Genomic DNA, 26,596 nt, shown 5'->3' with positions numbered 1-26,596 from the left:
TCTGTTACATTATCTGTGTTTAGGTGGTTTGTGTGTGGTCTGACACTGTGAACTGCAGAAGCAGCACTGATATGAAAGGGTGAGGGAAGAATGAGCAAAACAGAGTGAAAATGTTAGCAAAGAGATGCAGGAGGAAAGTAAATCTGGGCAGTGAGAAATGAAAACGGTTAGAAATCGCTTAAACTGGAAGAAAAGAAGAAATTTATTTGAGCCTTTGTTGTAGATTTTGCTGCAAACATGTGGACATGTATAAATCACCTAACATGTGCGTGTGTGTGTGTCTGTGCGCGGCAAGGGCTTTGACGTGGCAGAGCACAGCATTCCTGCTGGGTGGTGATGTCATGAGAACTAGCTCTCCACTTGCAGACAGAGAGCCCTGTTTATGTTCCCCTCCAGAGGAGAAACCACACTGTGTGTCTTAGAGCGAGTGTGTGTGTGTGTGTGTGTGTGTCTGTCTGTCTGTCTGTCTGTCTGTCTGTCAGACTGGGATATTGGCTCATTGGGGAGGTGGGGAAGCCAAGAGGCACTCGAGAGGGTCTACTTTCCCCTGTCGCTCAGGGAGAGGGAACCACTTACTGATGCTTTCCTCTCAAACATACCAGAGAAAGAGGAAGTTTCTCATGTTTTGCCGAGCACGGTAGCTGCGCAGCCAGACTGTGCTGCTGTGAGTGATTGCCCTATGCTTCCAAACAGTCCCCTAAGGGAGGTTAAATTCTTTGCAGTATAATAATAAACCTTGGGTCAGCTAATGACTACAATACCACACAGAGAAACAATCCTACAGTATTATGTTTGCATCATAAAACCTCGTTGTGTCAGTTTTTCTGACACAACCTTTTCATTATATCAGCAGATTGAAAACATTTTCTTTTCGTGTCATACACGATTATTCACATTTCTGTCGATTAAATATAAAATAAAAAGAGGTGTTGTGAGAAAACCCACACCATCATGCGTTTCTCTCTCAGAAAGTGCTGGTATGACTCTCATTGTGTCTGTGGTCATGGTTTAATGGTTTCCCTTGCAATAGTGAAATGTGATCTCTGGTCTTTTCAGCTTCATGAATCGTAGATCATTCTCCCACACTCTGCACCCGCCACAACATAAGCGAGGCTTCCAATCTCATTCTGCCCCATGCTGCAGTCGCCCGAGGATGATGAAAAACTCATGTCAGCCGTTCTAATACCTGCCAGTAAGAAATAGCTGGGAGGCTTAGGGCCGTTATTATCACAACTCTGTGGCACACGAACCCACTTTAGTAGCTCCTCAGCATGGACTTATGTTCTTCAGGCAGCTGTGCTTGCTCACATGTGATACATTTTTGTTACTCATATTTTCATTGAAATTTTCTATAAACTATATGTGACAACAAAACTCCACCCACACCAGCAGACAGATTTGGGGGAGGTGGGTAATTCTATATAAATGCTTCCTTGGCAAAGTTACACATGACTTAATGCACTTTAATGGTTAAGTTTAAGAAAATTCAAACTTTTTTATGCCTGGGGTAAAACACTGTTGAGCTGGATGTTGTGCTGTGATTTTTATGTATAAAAGCATAACACCAGAGGCAAAGAGTGTGAATAGACAAGAAAAGAAAAAGAAGAAAACAAGTAACGCTGCATCAGACTTCTGTGGCTGATCTCTGGTTTTCATAAAGCTTTGCCCAGCAGATACCAATTTTGGCTACCAGACAGCTATAATTGACACTGTCAAGGTATTCCTTTCAAGCTGTGGGCAGTCATTAATTTTAAACTGAAGACAAAATGATTTATGAAGTTGACATTTTAAGCTGCCCAAGAGGTCTTATATTAAATATCAACAGGAAATCAGTAGGATTAACACTGATTCAGCCTGTTATCTGCTGAAGAGGACTCCAGTTCGCCAACGTGGGCACAAATTAACCTCCTTTGGCAGACAGTTAATTAATCTTTTCCCAATTGAATTTCCTTTTTGGGGGCCTAAACATACTCAAAAAGTCACCAGGCTTTACACAAAAATAGTACAGTTGTAGTATTTCAATGGAATTAAAAGGTGGGCGTGGTCATACAGCTCTACAGCACCCCCTAAGGTCATCCAGGCCAACTGCTCAGATTTATGTTCTAAAACCAACAAAAAGTCAGCCATTTTGGGTACAAGTGTCATTTTTGATGGTTTTTGAGTTTCTACACATGTTCAACTTTGACGTACTTCTCATAAGGATTTTAAGGTACAGACTTCAGATTTGATCAGTATCTCCTTAAGGCACAGAGGAATAAAGGTTATTAAAATGGTGAGCTTTTGAGCTTGTCTAGGGGGTGTGGCCAGGCCTCAAACTTTGCCTTTTTGCCAACAAATTTGAAATGGTGTAATTTTCACATAAAAATTCACATCTACACCAAAGCTGGTCAGTGTCATCTGGTGTCCAACGATACTATGTGGTCATTTCCTGGCATCACTGAAGCCCCGCCCCAGAACAGGAAGTCACTTTTCACTTAGAAAGGTCACTCTCTGACCCTCTTCACCTAATCTACAAGAAATTGTGTCAGAAGAGAGATAACAACTTGGTCTCACTTGGTTTCCAAGACAAAGACTTTTTGCTGGAATTTGTGGCTGTGGCAAACTCTGATGTCACGCCATGGCCATACATTTGTCTCTAATTTCCGCATATATGATCAGATCTGCACCAAATTTAACATGATGGACATAAATCCAACCCCTGAGAGATATTTTGGCAACAATTTGGTGGGTGTAGCAAAAACCCTCCACAGCGCCCCTGAAAGCATTAAAACACCAAGGATTATGAAATTTGGTTAAATGTAACTGTGTGTTGTCAGCAAAAACTGCTAAGATATATGATATGGTGCATTCACTGGTCAGTAGAGATTTGAGTTGCTAACTGGTCAGTAGAGTTGTAAATCTCTAGAATTAAGTCACTTTCTGTTAATTCAGACTGTCACATTGTTTAATGTTTACAGCCTATGTAAAGGATTAACTTGGAGAACAGCAGGCATATCTCTAATGCCAAAGTTTGACATTTTTATTTTACGTTTTTCGAAACCTTTTTAATTATTTTTAACTCTGCCTTTCTCCCTCCCTGTTGGATGGAGTAAGGGGGAGTCAGGTTTACCCTAAACCGGCTCAGTTATGGCTGAGGTGCAAACACACTCTCCATTTCTGCTACCTGTGTGATCCCTTCTCTTTTCCAATGGGTATAATCAGTCTGACAGAGAGAGGTACCGCCAATCCTTGTGGTTTTTAGTATAACAATGGCCATCAGTTGGCTTTACATGGACAAACTTTATCAGTTTATTATTTTACTTAGTACCCCTACACATAGCCCATTCTAAAATGGCCAAACTTTAGCACTCCGTAGTGTGATCTAACCTCCCCAACAACCCCGCACCATTCCAAACCCTTTGTGAAGTGCCTTGTGACGACATGTGTTGTGAATTGGCGCTATATAAATAAAACTGAATTGAATTGAATTGAAAGACAAGTGACTTGTTAAACTACTTTTCAGTTTTAAATCATTGCAATCAATCTTTTGTTTTCCCAAAAGATTCCACCAAGTTTAAAGAGTTTGAGAGCAAAACTACATCTTAACAATGATATTCACAATGCAGAATGAGCCCGTTCTGGTTTTTAATTGACACAACACAAAAGGAGCGACACTCTGTCCTTGACTTTGCTTATAGTAAAAACATCCCCCTTGGGTGTAAACTATCTCATCCTACCCTGCTGTTTTCCCCTAATGTTAGGTTACTAACTGCATAATTTTAGTTACAGTTGGGCTCATGATTGCTGTCTCTCTGCATGATGAATGCCTGTGGTCTATTGTCTGTGTTTACTGTCACGGAGGAGATATTAAAAGTCTGTGGTTGCATCTGTCTTCCTGTCTGATGTTTACAGTTTTGGACCGTTAGCATGGTACCAGTTAAGGTTATGACTGCAAGCAGGTCAATGATAATGTATGTAATTTGTTATGACCTGATTCACACCTTTAGCATTATAAGCTGACATGTGAAACTTGCACCCACATGAAGAGGAATTACTGATCTACATACCTTTGACACAGTAAAAAAGCTTTACACAACATGCATGCAAACTGTATTAAAGTGGAAACTTGAATGCGTCTGAGGTTTACGTGAATGAGTTAACAAATAATTCTAAATCCCCCAACCCAGAGTTTGTGGTCTGTGAGCCGAACCACAGTACTCTGTGTAACTATGTGTTGTTTTTCAAAGTTGATGCTCCTGCAATGTTTTGCTCTTATTTGTTTTTCAGGAGCAGAAATGTGACTGTTATCTGTGTGACTGGGTGTGTTCAAAGTTCTGAATGTAGATCTGTGCACACTTGTACATAGTTTTAAACGTATGATCTGTTTGTGCATGTGTCCCTGAGGTCTTTGGAATGTGAGCCTAGTTCAGACCTAAAACCCCAAGCTATGTCTTGCTGTTGCTCTTTCTGAAGCTCACAGTTTGTGTGATGCGATGATGTCAAGCTGCAAGGTTTTGTTTGTTTTGGGTGCTTCAGACTTATTGGGTGCTAATGCACATCAAATTATTTGTTTTGGACTCTGTTTTTCCTCTTATGCTGACAAAGTCAGACAAAAGTGAAAGTCCGAGTGGGATGGGAATGGTCAGAGCCCCCCGTCCCAACCTCATCCTCCCTCCACCCCTTTACCCATGGGAGCAAAGGGGTACAAGGCTGAAGAGGTCAGGATGCTTGGCCTGGGAAAGACCTAAGAAAAAGAAACCATTTGGGGGGTCAAGGGTTTTGGATCGCTGATTAGATGTCTGGATAGAAGTCAGCCAAGAAAAGATCAAATAGACGCAACAGAAACAGAACAGAATGAACTAATTCACAGAGAGAAAAATTGAGATTTGAATAAAATACATTAAAAAAACATCACAGTCATAACCAAAATTCATCCACCTGGCAAATTGTGAGTTACTTTCATTCAACCAGCAAGTTTTTTCTTTATTTGAAATGATACAGGAATCTCCCAGAAGATAAGAAGATGTACAAGAGACGTCAATGTGGAGATAAGAATTATTTCTCAGGTTTTATTTATATTTGAACCAAATGTGGCATGTCCAAAATTATTCGTACCCTTTGCAAAGTGTCACAGTCTATGAGGAAATACAAATGTTCTATACCATTCCAAATAGTCCAAGCTGTTCTAAAGCATCATAATTACGCTGATTTAATCAACTTACCGAGTGAAAAACAGCAACTCTTTGCAGTTAGTTTGTGGACAGTTGTGGCTAAGATAAAGAAGCTAACTAAGGACCTCCAACCCTGCATTGTGGCTGCTCACAATTCAGGAAAGGGCTATAAGACCACATCTAAATGTTTTCTAGTTCCAGTGGCTAGGTAAGTGGCTCCAGTGCAAGGTATTAATAATAAATACAAGATGTTCCGCACTGTGTAAAATCCTAGAGAGCGTGGTCGGAAGCCAAAAGGGACACCTGTACTGGCCAGGAGGATAGTGAGAGAGGTGAAAAATAATCCAGGGATCACCACCAATTCCACCACTGCTGGGTACCACAGATGCATACCAACAGCTCGCTTGGGCTTTGCAATTGCTCATCTGGACAAAGTTGATGCTCTATGGTCAGACGAAACAAAAATTTATTTGTTTGGCCACAAAGATGTATCCTTCATTTGCCATAGAAAAGGAGAACCCTTCAACCCTAAGAACACTCTTCCTGCTGCCAAACATGGTGGTGGGAACCTAATACTTAGGGGATGTTTTTCAGCCAATGAACCAAGGAACCTAATCAAAGTAAACAACACCATGAAAAAGGCATACATCAAGATTCACAACAACAACATCAGGCAGTCTGCAGAGAAACTTGTCCCTGGGGACCAATTGGCATTTCAGCACGACAACAACCCAAAACACACAGCAAAGAAGTGGCTAGCGGACAAAAACATAATGTATTGCAGTGGCCCAGCTAGCATCTTGACTTGAATCCAATTGAGAATCTGTGGAGGGAGCTAGAAATGAATGGGCAAAAATACATGTGTAGACATGCAAAAGCCCGGTCAGAAATTATAAGAAGCATATACAGGGGTTGGACAAGGAAACTGAAACACCTGTCATATCATATTAGTGTGGGAGGTTTCATGGCTAAATTGGACCAGCCTGGTAGCCAGTCTTCATTGATTGCACATTGCACCAGTAAAAGCAGAGTGTGAAGGTTCAATTAGCAGGGTAAGAGCACAGTTTTGCTCAAAATATTGAAATGCACACAACATTATGGGTGACATACCAGAGTTCAAAAGAGGACAAATTGTTGGTGCACGTCTTGCTGGCGCATCTGTGACCAAGACAGCAAGTCTTTGTGATGTATCAAGAGCCACAGAATCCAGGGTAATGTCAGCATACCACCAAGAAGGACGAACCACATCCAACAGGATTAACGGTGGACGCAAGAGGAAGCTGCCTGAAAGGGATGTTCGGGTGCTAACCCGGATTGTATCCAAAAAACATAAAACCACGGCTGCCCAAATCACGGCAGAATTAAATGTGCACCTCAACTCTCCTGTTTCCACCAGAACTGTCCATCGGGAGCTCCACAGGGTCAATATATACAGCCGGGCTGCTATAGCCAAACCTTTGGTCACTCATGCCAATGCCAAACGTCGGTTTCAATGGTGCAAGGAGCGTAGATCTTGGGCTGTGGACAATGTGAAACATGTATTGTTCTATGATGAGTCCACCTTTACTGTTTTCCCAACATCCGGTAGAGTTACGGTGTGGAGAAGCCCCAAAGAAGCGTACCACCCAGACTGTTGCATGCCCAGAGTGAAGCATCGGGGGTGGATCAGTGATGGTTTGGGCTGCCATATCATGTCATTCCCTTGGCCCCATACTTGTGCTAGATGGGCACGTCACTGCCAAGGACTACCGAACCATTCTTGAGGACCATGTGAATCCAATGGTTCAAACATTGCATCCTGAAGGCGGTGCCGTGTATCAGGATGACAATGCACCAATACACACAGCAAGACTGGTGAAAGATTGGTTTGATGACCATGAAAGTGAAGTTGAACATCTTCCATGGCCTGCACAGTCACCAGATCTAGTCACCAGATCGAGTGAGTCAGGAAACGTTTTCCTTCACCAGTATCACATAGTGACCTGGCCACTATCCTTCAAGAAGAATGGCTTAAAATCCCTCTGACCACTGTGCAGGACTTGTAAATGTCATTCCCAAGACGAATTGACGCTGTATTGGCCACAAAAGGAGGCCCTACACCATACTAATAAATGATTGTGGTCTAAAACCAGGTGTTTCAGTTTCATTGTCCAACCCCTGTATATATATGTATATATATCTAGATCTAGTTATATATCTAGATATAGATCTAGATCTAGATGTATATATATATAATATTAGGAGTCCAAGACTTCATTTGGATGTCAGGACTACTGAGCTGCATGTGGAATATAAATAGAATGGAAAATATGACCGACAAGGTTTCTGGGGAAAAAAATGCAGATGATGCTCCACTTGCGTCTTTTCCTCATTTCCTCCTCCATCTCTTGGAAGCCAGTGTGTAATCTTTCTCATCGGAACTGCATCCCAGTGCCCTAACTGAAGCCGTGCAGTCTGAGGGGCTTTGCATTTGTGTGCGCATACTCTCTGGAGACTGCAAGGATTATCTGTGAACTCAATAAAAGTAAATACTGAACGCTGTACGAGCAGGATTGATAAATAGGTGGCTGTGTCTCAGTAGGTAGAGGAGTTGAGCGGATGGTCTGTTTTTGATCCCTCGCATCTTCATATGTTCCAAGTGTCCTTAAATGAGACCTCACTTGCCGGCCTGGATGTTCCTGGTAGCACATGTGTTTGTCATGTTACGACCACAAACCTGATGGTATTTTACTTACAAGCGCATTTCCAATTACAGCTGCAAGCCTTTTGAGGTATTTCTCAACATGCTTCAGACATCCAGAGACTGGAATATTTGCTGAGTCTTTTTTGTGAAATGTCTCGAGCTCAGTCAAATGGGATGGAGAGCATCTGTGAGTAGAAACGGAGCAAAACCATTTAACTGTAGCTCTGGCTCTATATTTAGGATTATTTCCCTGCTATCTTTTGAGGGTTCCCTTGTATTTAACTCCATCTTTTAGTCAGCTCGGCCTCAGACCTGTCCCTACTGAACAAAGCATTCCCATCTATTGTTAGATGATTGATTGAACAGCATCAGTTAGATGTTTGCAGCTTGGAATATTGAATTATAATATTGAATTTAAACTTCATGGCAATTTTATCCCTGACCTAGTTTTTCTTGGTCTTCATGATGCTGTTGGTTCACTAATGTTCTCTAACGAACCTCTGAGGCCTTCACAGAAAAGCTGGGTTTATATGGAGGTTAAATTAAATAAATGCTTGCTGTTTACTACTTAGAGTTATGATAGTAGTTGGTAGCCCAGATTTTATTTAGGGGTATCAGAGAATACGTTGCTGAGTAGAAATGACTTCCATAAATTTCAGATTTTTGTTTGTGAAATATGTTGAAACCAAATTTGGTTGAGAGACATTTTAATCTTAGAAAAATTGCCCTATTCTAAAATAAAAATCAGGACCAAATTTTATGATTGCATCTATTTATAGTTTGTTTTTGAAGTTTTAGATGTTCAATGAATATTAGCAAGCAGTTTGTGTTGTTGAAATTGATCCTCATAGCAGTTTTACCAATCCAGTCATCACATACTGTATATTTCATGGGACAGAATCCTCATTCCCTACATGTGCACATCTTTAGAGGTTTTTGGCTGTGGGTATGCGACGGTGTAATATTACTACGGTGTTTGGTGTGGGTGTTTGTGGTAAGGGTGTAGCCTTCTTTTGCATGGGACATTACTATCAAGTAACTGTGGGACTGTTTTTAAAGTGTTAGTATGTCAGTGAGAAGACAAACTGCCAGCAAGTCCCACCAGCAAGAATCAAGACTGCATCTCTGTAAATTACCTAATGTCACAGTTCAAGCCACCCAGCATCCTTCTTTGTTGCTGATGGAAACTAGAGGTGAGCAGAGTGCCTGAGTACCTGTCTGTCTCACTGATCCCATGGACCTCCTACGCACACAGACGCTCTCTCAATGGCTTCCTTGGACGCAGGGAGGCCATTCTTTCTTAATTTCTTTCCCTCCATTTTCCTCCTGTCTATTTTGGTCAACTGGTGGCCCGTTCCCACAGTGCTGCTGTTCCCATGGTTATCGCCACAGAGATAGCGATTGGGGTTGGAGGGGGTAGGGGTGACGGTGGTGGGCTTGACAGAGCGGGAGAGACAGCGTTGCTCTGTTCGAAGAGATAGGGGGCCTATGTGACTGTAGGGGAGGTGGGAGAGACGCTGAGTGGGGGTGGGGGGCTTGGGATGAAGGGTAAGGGGTTGGGTGTGTGTGAGAGTGTGTGATGTACAGCTCCCATCAACGTCACAGGTGGTCGGTGAGGATTGAGCCAACATAGGTTATAGTTTTGCAGTAGTGTTTTTGTTTTGCTTTGTTTGTGGTTTCGACAAGGTGCAAAAATGAAAGTTATTAGATTTTGAAAATGCAGACCTGATTAATATAAAAAGGCTTTTTATCTGTGTAACCTCATGTGAAACATTTTGTAATGTTTGACGCCACTTCCTAAGATAGAAAACTGAGGTGCGGTGCAAAAATCGAGGTGGCAAAGGAAGTGGAGGGGAGGGGGCCAAACCGCAAGATGGTTAGAGGGTGGGCGAGGGCCAGCCAAAGGAGAGTGCAAACAAGCATGGGAGGGAGGGAGTCCGGGGCTCTGAACGAGGAATGGATTCAGTTCCCACACTTCTAATTACTGTGTCACTGGAGACTAAAAGGGGACTGCCCCTGACCCTAGGGAATTTGCCGGAGCCAGTCACAGAAAGGGTGCAGGGATGGAAGAAGGGCAGGGGACGGAGGAGAGGACGAGCGGAAGTGAAGGAAGGGTTGAAGTACATTTTCTCCTTCGTCCGCTCTTTTGGTTGTACTTCATTACACTCACACCACAGATGAACCCCTTTAGCGTGAGCCCCTTCCCCCCTCCCTGTACCCATACACCCCAGCCCCTCATCCCCAGCCCACTCCTCCTTAACCCCTCAGTCTAGTCTTTCTTTTACGCCTTTGTTCTCTATCGTGTACCACTTCCTTTTGAACACCCCACCTCCCTGCTTTTCTATTGCCATGAGCTTCTCCTGTATCTCCCTTTGACATGAACAAGGCTCCCAGAGACACTTTGATGTGAGTCTGAATTCACACAGCCACACACATGCTGGTGACTTATCCAGTATCATTATTACCACTTAACCCCATGCCCTTTTTCCTCTTTTGATGCTCTTGTCTAACTTTACAAGAGCTGGTCTGCTGAGTTATACACTTCCTAATAAGGCTGTTGCATGTGACTGTGAGAAACATTATAGCTCTCTATTTGTCTGGCCATGTTCTCATGTGGCTCAAACATGCATGTTTGATAGCCTGATTAAAAGTTAACCACGCTCAGTAAACACCTTGCATCCTGAGGGATCTGATTACCAAACCCCATTTACCTTTCCTTTTTCTAAAGGTATATCTAAATAAAGTTGAATAATTTCAAAACTTGTGTTACACATATTTATTACACAGAGTGATATATTTTAAGCATTTATTTCTGTTCTGCTGGTGTTGGTCCACTTTATCTAATCAAATCCAAATTCAGTGCAGCTGTCTGCCAGGTAATTCTAGAGCACTTCATGCTTCTTTCTGCTGACAAGCATTATGGAAATGCTGATTTCATTTTCTAGCAGGACCACACCGCCAAAAACTACCAATACCATGGTACAGTATCATTGTGTTTGATTGACCAGCAAATTTGCCTGACGTAAACCCCATATGTTTTCTATGGGGTTTGCTAAGCTTGACTTGAAAAATACCTCAGTTTAATTCCAGACTGTCCCAGACCTCCCTATCTCATTTGGAATATAATAAATATATGAAATTTGAAAAAATAAGATTTTTAAATAACAGACCATCATTCTGTTTGTTCGTCCGTCCATTCTTCCATTTGTTCTTCGATCAATTAATCCGTCCATCAGTCCATCCAATTGTCCATTCATCCTTCTGTCCACCCTCCATTTCACCTGTCTATTCATCCATCAATTCATTAGTTAATCTGGCTTTATGTCCATCTCTATTTACCGTATGTGTTTTTTTTTAAGTTCCATGTTTAAAACCCTCCATTGCAGAGAAATTAAAAGCTCAGAGGAAAATTCTGAAATGTTAAATATCTTGGAAACATGGGAATTTCATTTGAAGTATCTTTCAACACCTCAAAACATTTTCGTCTTAATGCATATTTAGTACAACGTGGTAAAAAAGCAATAGACAAGTTCAGAATTTCTTGTAAATGCTATAAGGAAATAATTCTTTACACAGTAACTGGCAAAGCATGCTTAAATGGTTAAACCAAAACTGAATTATTTTAAACTGTCTGCAGATTATTTTAAACCATTTCTAAACTTCTATTTGTGAGAATGCAAAAAATTACAATTTCACTGCTACTTTTGACTCTAGGACCACCATAAATGGAGACTTGCTTAAAACTTCAGTAGTAAGTCAAACCTGGAGTCTAAACTAATTACAGGAACATTAACGTAGACCATACAGTCTAGTAATAAAGGTTTACCATAAACTTAACAGAAGCATGTCAGCTTGTCAAGATAAATATTGTGTTTCTGAAGTTTTTTCTGCATATTTAAGGTTTTTGTCCAGTCATGTTGACCATTGCCTCTTGTTTCTTGCAGCTTAAACTACAACTACTACTATTATTGTCCTGTCCATTTAGAGGTAATGGATTAAGCTCTTGTCTATGGGGTCACAGGGGTAAAACATGGCACCCATATTTGGAGTCTTCGGTCCGTGAGGCAGCCAAATGCAGATTTGACTCCCGGCCCAGTCGACCTTTGCTGCATGTCTTTCCCGTCTCTCCACTCCTTTCCTGTCAGCTTACTGTCGACAAATTGAGAACAATACAGGCTGCTAGTGCCGCAATAAGACATTTTAAAAAACGCTCCTGTATATGATAGTTTCTCTTAAGCGGCGTCCTGCTTTTGTTGCTACAAGGCCTCACTTCACGGCAGGCCATTCTCATTTAACTATACCTTCATCTTTAATATCGGTGTTTTAAATTCCCACATGGTAAAAAAAAAATTTAACTGGGAAATCCCCTCAAACAAGATCAAACGAGCATGCGTGGGTTCTCACCGGGTACTCCGGCTTCCTCCCACAGTCCAAAGACATGCCTGTTAGGTTAATTGGTCTCTCTAAATTGCCCTTAGGTGTATGAATGAGTTTGTGCTTGGTTATTTGTGTGTTGCCCTGCGATGGACTGGCGACCTGTCCAGGGTGTACCCTGCCTCTCGCCCATAGACTGCTGGAGATTGGCACCAGCTCCCCGCGACCAACTATGGAATAAGCGGTAGAAAATGACTGATGACTGACTGATCACCTCAAACAGTCATGCTAATTTTAATCGTTAATTACAGTTTAATTTTTGTCTTCCTATGCTTTGATTTATATCCTTTTTTTTTTTTTTTGTTAACGTGTCCTGTCTGCCAGAATAGCAGTCAGAATGGTTGTCTGACTGCCAAGAAGGCCAACAGATTTACTTTCCCAAGTGAAGCTTTACGGCTTTTGCTATAATGCTCCGCTTGATATATATTAAAATCTTTGTTTGAAATTGCTTTGGGGGAAAAAGTTAAAAGGGAGATTAGATAAAGGAGAAGATTAGAGGACAGAAAGAAGGATAAAGAGAATACAAGATAACAGTCTATAAATCTGCTTCTACACTTGCAGAAAGAGTGAGTGAAAGAAGAAAAAAAAAACACAGGGACAAACAACGTTACTGAAAACTACACGGTACTGAATACTACAGGATTTATTTAGTGGCAACCGCCACCCAATATAGAGTACATCTGTATATATGTGTGTCTGTAAACACCTGAATCCAAACTGTGTGGGTGTATGTATGAGCGCGCTTGTGTATTTAAGATTTCTCCATAAGAAAATTCAATAGCGAACGTGAGGAGCCACAGACTTGCCCCCTAGGACCCGAGGCAGACACAGAGGAGATCGAAGCCACAGACATCCAAAGGCCTCCCAGGAGCCCCGAGAGGACCACCACCGGGATCAGCCCCCCCAATCCTATGTCCTAATTATTAGACAGTGTCTTGGTCTCCATTATAGGTGTTTTATTTGTAATACTGTACTTGCAGCTGATTTTCTTGGCACTTCTCAGACTCTGTTTTGACATTGACGTATGTTATGGAGGCATTTAACTTCAGGATAAGTGGACCGGCATAACGGCTGCACCCCTCTCTGACATTGACACCTCCTCGTTCAAAAAGCCTTGTGGGAGAGTCGTTTCTTCTCCGTTCTCTCGTTGCTCTTCTGGAGAGAACAGACCAGCAGCAGCAGCAACTCCTGTCAATATTTACAGTCCTGAATGAATCACTCTGCATTACAATAACATTCCCTGCGTTCCTTCACACCAGAAAAAAGAAGGGAAGGCCGGGGGGGCTTGAAGGGTGAAATATGCAGCAGCAACGATAAACATTGAGTGACAGAATCTGTTGGTGGCTCTCCCATGACGAGCCATGTGCCCGCGGAGTCACCCGCGTTTGTTTGGTGGGTGGAATTTCAGTTTGAGTGTGTGGGTGTTGTGACAGTTTGAGAAGTGTTGGCACTTGTCAAGGAAATTTGTGGATGTTGTAATGGTTGGTAGATTGACTGTAGTGAAAAGATGGGAAAGATTAGTTTATTTAGGCTGCCCTTTCTGCATAAACTGGGAGGGACAAATACAGCATTGTTTTGTTTTGATATCAGCCAGGGATGAAAAAGTGGTTAAGTCTCTCTTCCTTCAGTGTATGTACACATGTGGTTCATATTTGCTTAAGCTATAATATAGGTCCTTCTCAAAATATTAGCATATTGTGATAAAGTTCATTATTTTCCATAATGTCATGATGAAAATTTAACATTCATATATTTTAGATTCATTGCACACTAACTGAAATATTTCAGGTCTTTTATTGTCTTAATACAGATGATTTTGGCATACAGCTCATGAAAACCCAAAATTCCTATCTCACAAAATTAGCATATTTCATCCGACCAATAAAAGAAAAGTGTTTTTAATACAAAAAACGTCAACCTTCAAATAATCATGTACAGTTATGCACTCAATACTTGGTCGGGAATCCTTTTGCAGAAATGACTGCTTCAATGCGGCGTGGCATGGAGGCAATCAACCTGTGGCACTGCTGAGGTATTATGGAGGCCCAGGATGCTTCGATAGCAGCCTTTAGCTCATCCAGAGTGTTGGGTCTTGAGTCTCTCAACGTTCTCTTCACAATATCCCACAGATTCTCTATGGGGTTCAGGTCAGGAGAGTTGGCAGGCCAATTGAGCACAGTTATACCATGGTCAGTAAACCATTTACCAGTGGTTTTGGCACTGTGAGCAGGTGCCAGGTTGTGCTGAAAAATGAAATCTTCATCTCCATAAAGCTTTTCAGCAGATGGAAGCATGAAGTGCTCCAAAATCTCCTGATAGCTAGCTGCATTGACCCTGCCCTTGATAAAACACAGTGGACCAACACCAGCAGCTGACACGGCACCCCAGACCATCACTGACTGTGGGTACTTGACACTGGACTTCTGGCATTTTGGCATTTCCTTCTCCCCAGTCTTCCTCCAGACTCTGGCACCTTGATTTCCGAATGACATGCAGAATTTGCTTTCATCTGAAAAAAGTACTTTGGACCACTGAGCAACAGTCCAGTGCTGCTTCTCTGTAGCCCAGGTCTGGGGAATGCGGCACCTGTAGCCCATTTCCTGCACACGCCTGTGCACGGTGGCTCTGGATGTTTCTACTCCAGACTCAGTCCACTGCTTCCGCAGGTCCCTCAAGGTCTGGAATCGGCCCTTCTCCACAATCTTCCTCAGGGTCCGGTCACCTCTTCTCGTTGTGCAGCGTTTTCTGCCACACTTTTTCCTTCCCACAGACTTCCCACTGAGGTGCCTTGATACAGCACTCTGGGAACAGCCTATTCGTTCAGAAATTTCTTTCTGTGTCTTACCCTCTTGCTTGAGGGTGTCAATAGTGGCCTTCTAGACAGCAGTCAGGTCGGCAGTCTTACCCATGATTGGGGTTTTGAGTGATGAACCCTGGATGGGAGTTTTAAAGGCCCCAGGAATCTTTTGCAGGTGTTTAGAGTTAACTCGTTGATTCAGATGATTAGGTTCATAGCTCGTTTAGAGACCCTTTTAATGATATGCTAATTTTGTGAGATAGGAATTTTGGGTTTTCATGAGCTGTATGCCAAAATCATCCGTATTAAGACAATAAAAGACCTGACATATTTCAGTTAGTGTGCAACGAATCTAAAATATATGAATGTTAAATTTTCATCATGACATTATGGAAAATAATAAACTTTATCACAATATGCAAATTTTTTTAGAAGGACCTGTATATATTGGGGTTGCACAATGTCAGGAAAACATGGAGTTGCAATATTGTACACATTGATATTGGGATACCGTTTATAACTCAAAATAATGTGTGGGTTCTATAATCTACAGTAGATTTATTAATTATAGTTATTTTGTATTAAAGGCATAAAAAGTTGAAGTTAAATAAGGTCTGACTGACGATTTAATAAAATCTTAAGCTTTTTTCAAATTAGCTGTTTTCGTGTTTTCAATTCAATTCAGTTTATTTATATAGCGCCAATTCACAACACATGTCGTCTCAAGGCACTTCACAACAGTCAGGTACATACATTCCAAAAAGAAAAGAGAGAACAAAGTTAAAAGCTGAAATAAGAGCAAATAATGCAAAATTGGAGAGTAGTGTGAGAATGTAGTGAAGAGGGTGAAAGTGATCATTATGTCCTCCAGCACCCTAAGGCTATAGCAGCATAATTACACAGATAGTTTCAGTTCAGATTATTTAGTTAAACGGCGCTTATTTACAACAATGTTGTCTCAAGGAACCCCACAAAGGGTCCCACTGATGGTCATTGTTATACTAAAAACCACAAGGATTGGGATACCTCTCTCTGTCAGACTGATTATAACCATTGGAAAAGAGAAGGGGTCATACAGGTAGCAGAAATGGAGGGTGTGTTTGCACCTCAACCATAACTGAGCTGGTTTAGGCTAAACCTGACTCCCCCTCACTCCATCCAACAGGGAAGGAGGAAGGCGGAGGTAAAAAATAAGGAAGATAGCCTAAGCCACTCTAACTATAAACTTTATCAAAAAGGAAAGTTTTAAGCCTAGCCTTAAAAGTAGACAGGGTGTCTGCCTCACGGACCAAAACCGGGAGCTGGTTCCACAGGAGAGGAGCCTGATAACTAAAGGATCTGCCTCCCATTCTACTTATAGAGACTCTAGGAACCACCAGTAAACCTGCAGTCTGAGAACGACTTTTTTAAACTGCTTTCCAAGGAGAAGCTTTGTCAACAGGTCCCTTGGGTTTTGTTAGCTGTTTGGTGTAGAGCAGCCTCAGCTAGCTGGTGTCTCATGAAGAGTGACAAAAGGAGCACTTTTGGAAGGGAAGAAAGAAAGAGGTTAGAGGTGAGGGGACAGCTAGATAAAAGACACTGTAGATAACACAGTGAGGGGGTAGCTTGAGATCAAAGGCAGAGAGAAGGGAGAAGACGAAGGTTTAGCTGGAGATTGAGGTAGCATTAGTGGTTAAAAAAAAACAATCGTGTCCAGCCAAGGGATAGTGTTAGTTCTATTTGTGTCATGGCTAGACTATTATCTACCAGGGTTTGACTGTTATCCTCTTCATCACTGAGTCAGTAATCACCAGAATTACAGACTGGGAGGAAAGAAAATACAAAATTCTTGAGGCCAAAAAGAGACCAGGAAGAACGGTTGAGTGGTAAAGCAAAGAGCAAGAGAGGGTCAGATGGACAGATAGTCCAAGAGCTTGAATCAAAGGTGGGACAGGAACTGCGCAAGAAATGTGAAATATTTCTTTGCCTGTCAATAGAGAGAGCCATTAGAGATCTGCTTATGGCTCAGTCTTTTGTGGAAGCTAATGGTTTAGTACATAATTAATGTGTATGTCAAGGTTCTAGTACTTCAAGGGTACAGCTTTTTTCCTAATATAATTTCCTATTTTCTTTCTAAACTTCATGTTTTTCAATGCAAGCCTTCTTTTCACCTGAAAGAGTTCAATAGAAAAATTACTTTATTAAAATTATTTTATTAAATAAGGTAGTTTTAATTTACTATGCACATAAAGAAACAGTTTATTTTGCTAAATAAAAACTGTTTAAAATGTGTTTTCAACTAAAACCTTGACTAACCATCTGTATACAGATTTTGGTTGTAAGAAGATGATTTTCTTGGACAACCACTAAGTTAAAACCAGTAAAAAGCTACAAAAACTGTCCAGTGTATGAGTAACGAATGCATTTTTGGTACATGTTACATTAAAGTAAGTGCACTAAATATCCACATTGAAAAACTTTCTTGTTTTTACCGGTGTTTACGTAGACGTTAACTAATCAGGGGAGTGGTGGCCTAGTGGTTAGAACAGGAGGTTTGTGATTTTTTTTTTTTCGGGGCAGAGTGCGCCGGTGATTGGGATGGGGCTTCGCTTTGGTGGAGGGGCTGGCCTGCTTGGTGCGGCGAGGTATGCCATGCAGGAGTGTGTGCGGCCGGCATACTGGGGTGCCTCCGGGATTGAGGTATGGGCTCGGCGGGGTACCCGGTCTTTGGCATGCTGTGGTGGCCTTCCTCCGATGCTTCCTTCTGTGGCTCTGGCCCAGCGCCGGGCTGAGGTTGTGGTCAGGTGGATGGAGCACGTCTTGTACTTGGACTGGGGTGGCTGGCGGGTTGTGCACAGCCTGGGGCGGTCAGTCAGCCCGGCCCGCTTACCCGGTTGGCGCATGTTTCTCTCTCATGAACAAGCAGACTGGGGCTGCTGCCGTTGGCCGGATGGTTGGGCGTGCTTGGCGGTGTGCTGCTCTGCTGGCTTTCATGTCCAGGGAAGGAGGATCAGGACGGCAGTCTGGAGTGTGGAGTGGAGGGGTTGCAGCTTGTGGGGTTGGGTGTTGTGTCCTTTTTTTGGATGTAGGGTCACCGGCATTTCAATTGGCTGAGCGGTCACGGTGGAGCTGCGCTGATTGGTGTTTTCACCCTGGGCTGTCATTGTAGTGGCGGTGATATAGTGCGTTTGTGTGGTTGGGGGCATGGTGGGGGCCGCCGGCCGGGGACCTCTTGCCGGGTGAGTTTGTCCCGTCTTGGTGTGGGGTCAGGGGGTCTGTTGTGAGCACGGTGCTCAGGGGTGTCTGCTCTGGGGTGGCGTTACGCGTTGTGTCAGGTTGGGTCTTGGGCTGCTCCATCTCATGGATCAGTTTAGGCCCTCCATCAAATGTGGGGCCTATTTTCTCCCCCCCACACTCTCTGCCGGTGGCTAGTGCCTCTAACAGCTGGTGTATTGGTGTTTCTCCGTGCCCCGGGCTGGGTGCTTTGGTGTGTGCCGACTCACTCTTAGTGGCTGCCTGCCAGGGCCTGGGCCCAGTGGCTCTGTTGGGCCTCTGCTTAGGCAGTGATGTGCCCCGGAGTCTCAGGTCTATAGGTCCATGGCTGGATCCGCTCCGGTGTAGATGGCTGCCGGGGGGCCTGTGGGCTCGTCTCTGCAGCTCTCTGGGGTTTCTGCACAGTGGCTGCTGGTTGGTTCCCCCTCTGCTCTTCTCTGGGGAGGTTGCGGCTTCTTCTTGGCACTCAGACAACAATTCTGAGTGCTAATTGCCCAACAGAACACGGTAAAGAAAAACTAATAATAATAATAATTTTAGAACATAAAACATTTAAAAATAGGGCTTAGCTGGGTTGATATAATGCTTGTTAGATTTCTGGGGCTTTCTTTATACTTGAGAATACCTATGTACAGTAGTTGCTACAATGGACAGTTAGTCCCTCAGGTTCTGTTTGGTGACTTGCATCCCTGGGGGAAACCGGAACAATATGACGACTTCATACAGGTGAAATGAGTGGGTACATGAGTTAGTCACTGAAGGGTGTGGTCCTTTCCTGTAAGAGCTGCATATTGATTACTTACATCTTTCGAACGCTTGATAAGTATCTAAGCGTTTGTATGTACATGTGCGTGACTGAGGTGTGCCAGAGGAAGGTGTGTATGATATCAAGCCCAGGCAGACTCCTCTGTGATCCAGGTTTAGGTCGCTGTAAGGTTGCAGTGATTTGTTAACAAAGTTGGTAATTACTCCAGACTGTTAGACTAAGGTACAGGCCAGGTAGCATTTGCATGCTAAGTGCATTCAGAAGGTCATTTCACTATCTCCCTCAGTTTCCTGCTTCAATTAAAACTGACCTGTAGCTGTAAGGATACTACATATTTTGGAGGAACTTATTTTGAGAAGATCTTTGCATTTAATGTGTAACAGTATATTGCATATTTCATGATCTGATCTCTTAATAAAAACTTGAGTTGGATTTTATTTTTCTTAGCTGTATAATGTGTATTTATTTCTTATGATAACATTTGTGTGAGTGATGGAAAATTAGGATTCTACAGGCGTTTCTATATCGGCTTAGCAACCTGTTCTGGCTTTGGGTCTCTAAATCCATAAGCAAGACTTTGCTGCTGCAAGAGATTCCTTCCTTGGATTACTTTTTGGAGATTCTAAAAACATGTAGTTGGAGAATATCCAATAAGTGCTGTAATTACTAAAACCGGCAATCAATCAGAACCCTCAAAACTCTAGACACCCAGACAGTTTTTATGGCTATTTCAGGTTGGTCAGTCCCTGGCTTCATTTAGCCGGGAAAATGTTTAAAAATGTAACTTTTTAGTATGAACAGTGCCATGAAAAACTAATTTTCCCCTCAGATTTATTTCAATTAACATTTTTTAAGTTTGAGATCATTAAACAAAGTTTAATATCAGAAAAATGCAGCCTGAGTTAATACAAAAAACAATGATCGAATAATGAGTTACTTTTTTAAGGAGAAAGAGCTAGTTAAACTAACCTGTAAAACAGTAACATAATGTTTTGCCCAATCTAGAGAAATTTAACATGACATGACAAATGTCATCCTGGAAAAGGTTACGAAGCCATTTCAAAGACTTGGGGACTTCAGCTAACCACAGTGAGAGCCGTTATTCACAAATGGAGAAAACCTTCACCAATGCTGAACCTTCCCAGAAGTGGCATGCTTACCAAAATGACTCCTACAGTGCAGTGGCAACTTATCCAGGTCACTTAATTTGTGATTTATTTTTCTATTTAAAATGTAATAATCATTAATACACTGCCTGGCCAAAACAATTGTCGGCACCTGGATTTAACTAAGCAAATAAGTACGAGCCTCCCATTGGATAATTACTGCATGGGCGGTTATGTTTCAGCTGGCAACTAGTTATTTAACCCCAACTGTTATTTAACCCCCACTGGTCCAACAACCATGTCGAAATGGTTGTTGGACCCAACAATCATCGGGACACATCCCGTGGTCGTGGAAAAGATGTCAGTCTGTTCAGAAGGGTCAAATCATTGGCATGCATCAAAAAGAGAAAATATCTCAGGAGATTGCAGAAACTACCAATATTGGGTTAAGAACTGTCCAACGCATTATTAAAAACTGGAAGGATAGTGGGGACCCATCGTCTTCAAGGAAGAAATGTGGCCGGAAAAAAATCCTGAATGATCGTTATTGGCGATCACTTAAACGTTTGATGATGTCAAATCGAAGAAAACAGTTGAACTCCGGGCTATGTTTAATAGTAAAGGTAAAAACATTTCCACACGCACAATTCGAAGGGAACTCGAGGGATTGGAACTGAACAGCTGTGTAGCCTTAAGAAAACCACTAATCAGTGAGGTTAACCAGAAAAAAAGTCTTCAGTCTGCTAGGGAGCATAAAGATTGGACTCTGGAGCAATGGAAAAAGGTCATACGGTCGGATGAGTCCAGATTTACCCTGTTTCAAAGTGATGGGCCAATCAGGGTAAGAAGAGAGGCAGGTGAAGTGATGCACCCATCATGCCTAGTGCCTACTGTACAAGCCTGTGGGGACAGCACTATGTTCTGCAGTTGCTGCAGTTGGTCAGGTCTGGGTTCAGCAACAGTAGGTGTTCAAAGAATGAGGTCAGCTGACTACCTGAATATACTGAATGACCAGGTTATTCTATCAATGGATTTTTTCTTTCCTGATGGCACGGGCATATTCCAAGATGACAATGCCAGGATTCATCGGGCTCGAACTGTGAAAGAGTGGTTCAGGGAGCATGAAGACATCATTGTCACACATGGATTGGCCACCACAGAGTCCAGACCTTAACCCCATTGAGAATCTTTGAGATGTGCTGGAGAAGACTTTGTGCAGCTGTCAGACTCTACCATCATCAATGCAAGATCTTAGTGAAAAATGAATGCAACACTGGGTGGAAATAAATCTTGAGACATTGCAGAATATTATCGAAACAATGCCACAGCGAATGCAGTCATAATTTAAGCTAAAGGTGGTCCAACAAAATATTAGAGTGTGTGACCTTTATTTTGGTGGCGACTCTTTTTTTGGCAGGCAGTGTAAGTACAACTTGCATTCACTCCAAAATGACACATCTTTGTCCGATATTAGATTTTGTTTGATGATCTGAAAAATGTATGTGACGAAAAAAACTATAGCTGAAGAAATCTACATGGAGGCAAATATTTCTTCACAACACTGTTTTGTACAGACTTAAGAAAGAAATTCAACCAAAATTTTGAAAGTCTGGCTTTGTTATTCCACTTTATCAAACCAAAGGATGTTCCAACTGCATTTAGACTTTAGTAAACAAATTTATACTGTATTTATATAAATGTTTTTTTTGGGCTGCTTGATCATGGGAAAAAAAATCAAAAATAGTTGTTTTTTTAGGTCAGTATTGAAATCATGACTATTGAAAAGGATTATTCATTGAACTTGAAAAAAATGCATCTATTGGACTTACAGAACAGTAAACTGCCTGGAAACACATTTTACCTGATACCATAATGATGAATCTGTTATCAAATAAAATAAACACAAATGACAGAACTAAACAACAATGAAAGTAATTATAAATAAAATAAGAAATTTGGTTACTGTGACTAGTTATGATAAACAATACCCAAGTTATTTACACTTTATTCACAAAAGTTCACATAATAAATCCCTCTCTTTCTGTATCAGTTGGTAGCAGATCTCTTTGTTCCTAAATTTCAGATTTGTTGATTCTCAGCAATAAAGACACCACCAAGAGGCAAATCCTGCACAGCATGTGGTTTTAGTCTGCATCCATTTTAAATCCAAAGTGTTCTGACTCAAATGACATGACTACCTTTTTATAGCTTGATACCAGTAAGCAGCCCATCCCTTGTGTAACTGAAAGCAAGCACCACAGCAGACAACACCAGAAGCTGTTGTCGCCGCTGATGATGCAACGCTACAGTGCTATTTGGAAAAAATTTCACTGCGGCAGCAGAATTTTCTGTCTGATCAGCAGAACGAATCAGTGATGGCAAACTTTCCCAGGGACAGGATCCTGGGAACAACCTTTAATTTTTAGGTTTTGTCCTTTGCTTTCCTGGCAGGGCAGTTAAAATTTTTAGAAAAAAAGGTAATGTTTTGGACTGCAACATTTGAGACATTGGACTGAATAGAGGTGCATTTTTTCCACTCCCCTCTTGCACTTCTTCCCACCGGTTCCCACGCTGCCCTTTACCTGACTAACCACAGTTTGAATCGGTTTAGCAGTTCCGGATTGGCTGGTCAAACCATGTGACCAAATAAGCACCTCCTTTGGAGATCGGTGGAGGATTTTCCCATGGGAGCTGCCTACAGTGCAGAGAGTGTGTGTGTGTCTGTTTGAGCACGTTAGGATGGGTGTGGGGGGGGGTCACCCCCTACTTTTTCTACCTCCTCCCATCTATCTCCCTTTCTCCTCTTTTTTTCATCACATCCCATCTTTTCAGACTGTATCACACATTACACAGCCCTTGTTGTCACAGCATGACTACACGAAGCTCCCTAAAGAAAAAAAAGGTGTAACATCTAAGGCTTTTTAAAGCACAGATGACAAAACATTAAATATTCTTCATATCATACAAAAGAGGCTAAATTAAAGCTATAATTAACATAGTATTTGAACAGATGTTAAACCGTGAAGAAAAGTCAGTAGCTTCACTGTTTTTAAGGCAGCCGATGCAATAAATAGAAATTCAGAGGAGACGTGTATCACTTTTTTTAATCGTGTCAGGACTGACAAACTGAAGCCACATGTTGACAGACAGGCAAATAACTTTTTTTTCTTGTAAAACTGATTTGTCAAATCTGTCGGCTTAGGTTTTACTGAAGCTACGTCGAAAACAATCATTTGTGTTCAAGAAAAACTCTGTGGGTAGTTCAACAGGGTCTCTGTTGGGTCTCAAATTTAAGTATCTCAAGTTTAGGCCGAGTAAAAGCCTCAAATATGTGCAGATTTTTCATAGTCTAAAATTGGATTCAATTACACCTTCAATGCTAATTCACTGCTTCTGTCCATTTCTACTGACAAAACTGGCTTTTTACATATTTATGCACTTAAAATCCACTTAATGTATTCTACTACTACCTTCTTCATCATGAGAAAGTATATTTGACTAGGTTTGGCTTGAATTTTCTAAAACCCCTCATCAGTTACTATTATGACTTTTACCTGATGATGTAAGAAAGCATTGAAGTTAGCTGGGCTGTGTGTTAAGGCAAAGGCTGAAGTCTAAAAAACTTTAACTTAAGTTGACAGATTTTAGTAAATTACTTTGAGTTATTTTCTTTTAATTCATGTTGATCTTCAATTAAAAAATAATCATACTGCCAACTTTTAAATTAGACTGACTGAAAATGCTAAAAACAAACAGGCTGTTCAAAAACACTCTTTATCTGCAGGTGTTTTTAAAATGATGGACATGGAATGAGCCGTGCAAATTAAAATGATTTCTCTTCCTAGTGAACTTAATTGCATATTAAATATCTCCAGGATTGTATTCTGCTTGACTTTGAAGAGTTACAGAATTTATTTTATCGGGGTTGCGTGTGTGAGATGATGTGTGTGTTTGTCTGCCTGTCTGTGGTTCAGCCTTCAGAGTTCAGAGCAGGTTCTGGCTTGTTCCAACCTGGGAAACTTTTAGCTGAACAAATACCAGGCTCTGTCATGCTGGTCGTCGCCGTCGTTCTCATATGCAAACTTTTGGCTCATTTTCAACTTTTCTGGTTACATTTTCGTTGGTTTGTGTGTGATGTGAGGCAAATTATAAAGATGAGACTGTAGTATGCACGGAGGGAGAAATGAGGTCTCGTCCTGACAGAGAAGACACCTCTGCTGTTCCCACACCTCCACTGTCTCCTTCAGCTTTCTCATGTCCTGACCTCAGTCACCACAGAGGCAAACATTGCTCTGCATGTGCACACAGAGAAGACGACCTGCTTTTGTGCCGAGTGGGTGCAGTCTCCTGATTTGCTCCCGATTTTTCCCAGGTACAGAGTGACGAGGCTTAAGCGGGCCAGTTAAGGATCTCTCTTATGAGCCAGATTTGATTTACTGCCCACTCCTGAGTGGAATGCCGTTTACAGGGGGGAGCTCAGGTGTGTTGACAAGGCTTTTAGCACTGACGTGCTGTCAGGATGGCTTACAAAAAAGTGTGTGTTCTCGTTAGGGGCCGGCAACCAGAAGGTCACTAATGTCCCACCAAGGGAGACCTTTACCATGAAGATGGACAAGACTGCAGGAACGTGTGAAAATCGCTCAGGCATAAAGGGCGTCTTTACTGACGCACTGACATCTGATTGGATCTTTGAGAAACACTTACACCCTTTCACACTGAAGCAGCAACCTGTGAAAATGTCTGATTGCTATCGATATGAAAGGGTCAACACAAGTGAGCAGGCCCTGCAACCCGTCCTTTAGATGGTTTAACACATATCTGACGCTTCATTTTGGAGCTATGAAATATTGCTGAGGTGAGCCTTTCTGCTACTGCTGAATCAGTAGGAAAATTAATGTTTTACAACATGCTGTGTAAAAATGTATGATCCACACTTTCAGGTTCAACATTAAGGAAAATGGATCACAGGCTGTGCATATTTTTTCCCCAACTCTAGCTTGTGGCTCAAATATCCTTTTACCATCTCCAGTCGATGAATAAAACGTATTATTACTTTTTCCTTTTATTTTTCCTAAATTTAGATGAAATGATGCTCTTAACATTGATGACAGCAGTTACAGCAAAATGATGATGAATTTAAATACAGAATGTTTCACTAGTTTCCTGTGTCGTCCAGAAAAATCTTTAATTTTCATCATTTTGGTGTTGAAATAAAAATATGATTCTTTTAGGTATGACTTCAAAGATAAAAGTAACTTTTACATTTTTTGATGTAGATATCTAGAATTATAGTAAATTCAATAAACCTGTATTTAATGTTCCTTTATTTGATATTCTTTGATAAATTAATTCGTCACCTAGACGTCATCAATGAAACTTTATTGGCACAGCAAAAAAAAGGGATTTGATGACGTAAAAAAAATAAACCTCCATAAAGTGGTCCCTCAAATAATAAGAATAAAAATAAGAACATCAAAGTAGCAACAGAAACCCTGATGACAGCCTTTCTTCTTCGTGATTTTTTTCTTCTCAATTCTGGAGCAGTACTGCCCCCGAAACAATCCATTGCAATTGAATATTTCGTTTGATCCCATCCACAAAATCTCCATGTTGAAACAAAATGGGCCGACTGAAGATGTGAATTTTCTTACATTTACCGTTCCCTGAATCAATCCCTGGACCAGTGCAGTGTGAATGCAGCCTAACCTGCTTTATTTTATTTTTTTTTACTTGACACTATACACAGTACATGTTTACACCAAGTCACCCGTGGTGCTGGAGTAGCGGAGTGTCCAACACTCAAATGCAATATTCTGTCTACTGTGCTGATGTATTCTCAAATCTTATGCTGTTGAAAAATTATTTTAATTTTTTTCTGTTCTTGCTTTGCTCTTAAAAGCTGTTTGGGATGATGCTTATTTGAAAAAATAAAGTTTTAGTTGATGTGAATAAATATGGCAAAATAGCAGGATTCTTTTCATTTAACTCTTTTGGTTTTACCCTCAGTGGAATTTTTAATGAGCAAGATTCAATTACAATTCATTTCCAATTTTAGAAAAATGTTTGCTTGTCTTTTGTTTTTAGCTTAAAGATGAAAATTAGGTCCCATCTGTTTAAAAAAAAAGTTATGATTTACATAAATATCTTACATATAAACACGTGAATGCATTTGTGTGGTTTTGATGCCACATATTTAAAAACTGAAGACAAGGATGGTGGTTTGAAGCAGATTTTTTCTCTCATCAGAATGATCTGCTCTCTTTGTCTCCAGGCATGTAACAGTGATCAATATGTTGCCATACCCAAAGCTGACATGGTAACATTGCTCAACGAGAAAGGTACATCAAACACAACTGAACTTAGTGTTTTTATCAGAATTATCTGCGGGCAATTCTTTCAACTTCATGT

At 41.4% G+C, this 26,596-nt stretch overlaps 1 protein-coding gene across 1 annotated transcript in view; it reads left to right on the top strand.

Moving 5' to 3' along the window:
- Window positions 1–26,596, top strand: part of exd3 (exonuclease 3'-5' domain containing 3) — a 63,114-nt gene that overhangs the window by 34,939 nt on the left and 1,579 nt on the right. Inside the window, exon 20 of the mRNA XM_047373419.1 lies at window positions 26,460–26,526. Coding sequence (XP_047229375.1) covers window positions 26,460–26,526 — 67 coding nt within the window. The remainder of the gene's footprint in view (window positions 1–26,459; window positions 26,527–26,596) is intronic.

Source organism: Girardinichthys multiradiatus, chromosome 8 (assembly GCF_021462225.1).
Source record: "Girardinichthys multiradiatus isolate DD_20200921_A chromosome 8, DD_fGirMul_XY1, whole genome shotgun sequence".
Taxonomy (NCBI): Eukaryota; Metazoa; Chordata; class Actinopteri; order Cyprinodontiformes; family Goodeidae; genus Girardinichthys; species Girardinichthys multiradiatus.
The sequence above is the reverse complement of the archived record's forward strand: the minus strand, read 5'-3'. Positions and strand labels throughout refer to the sequence as shown.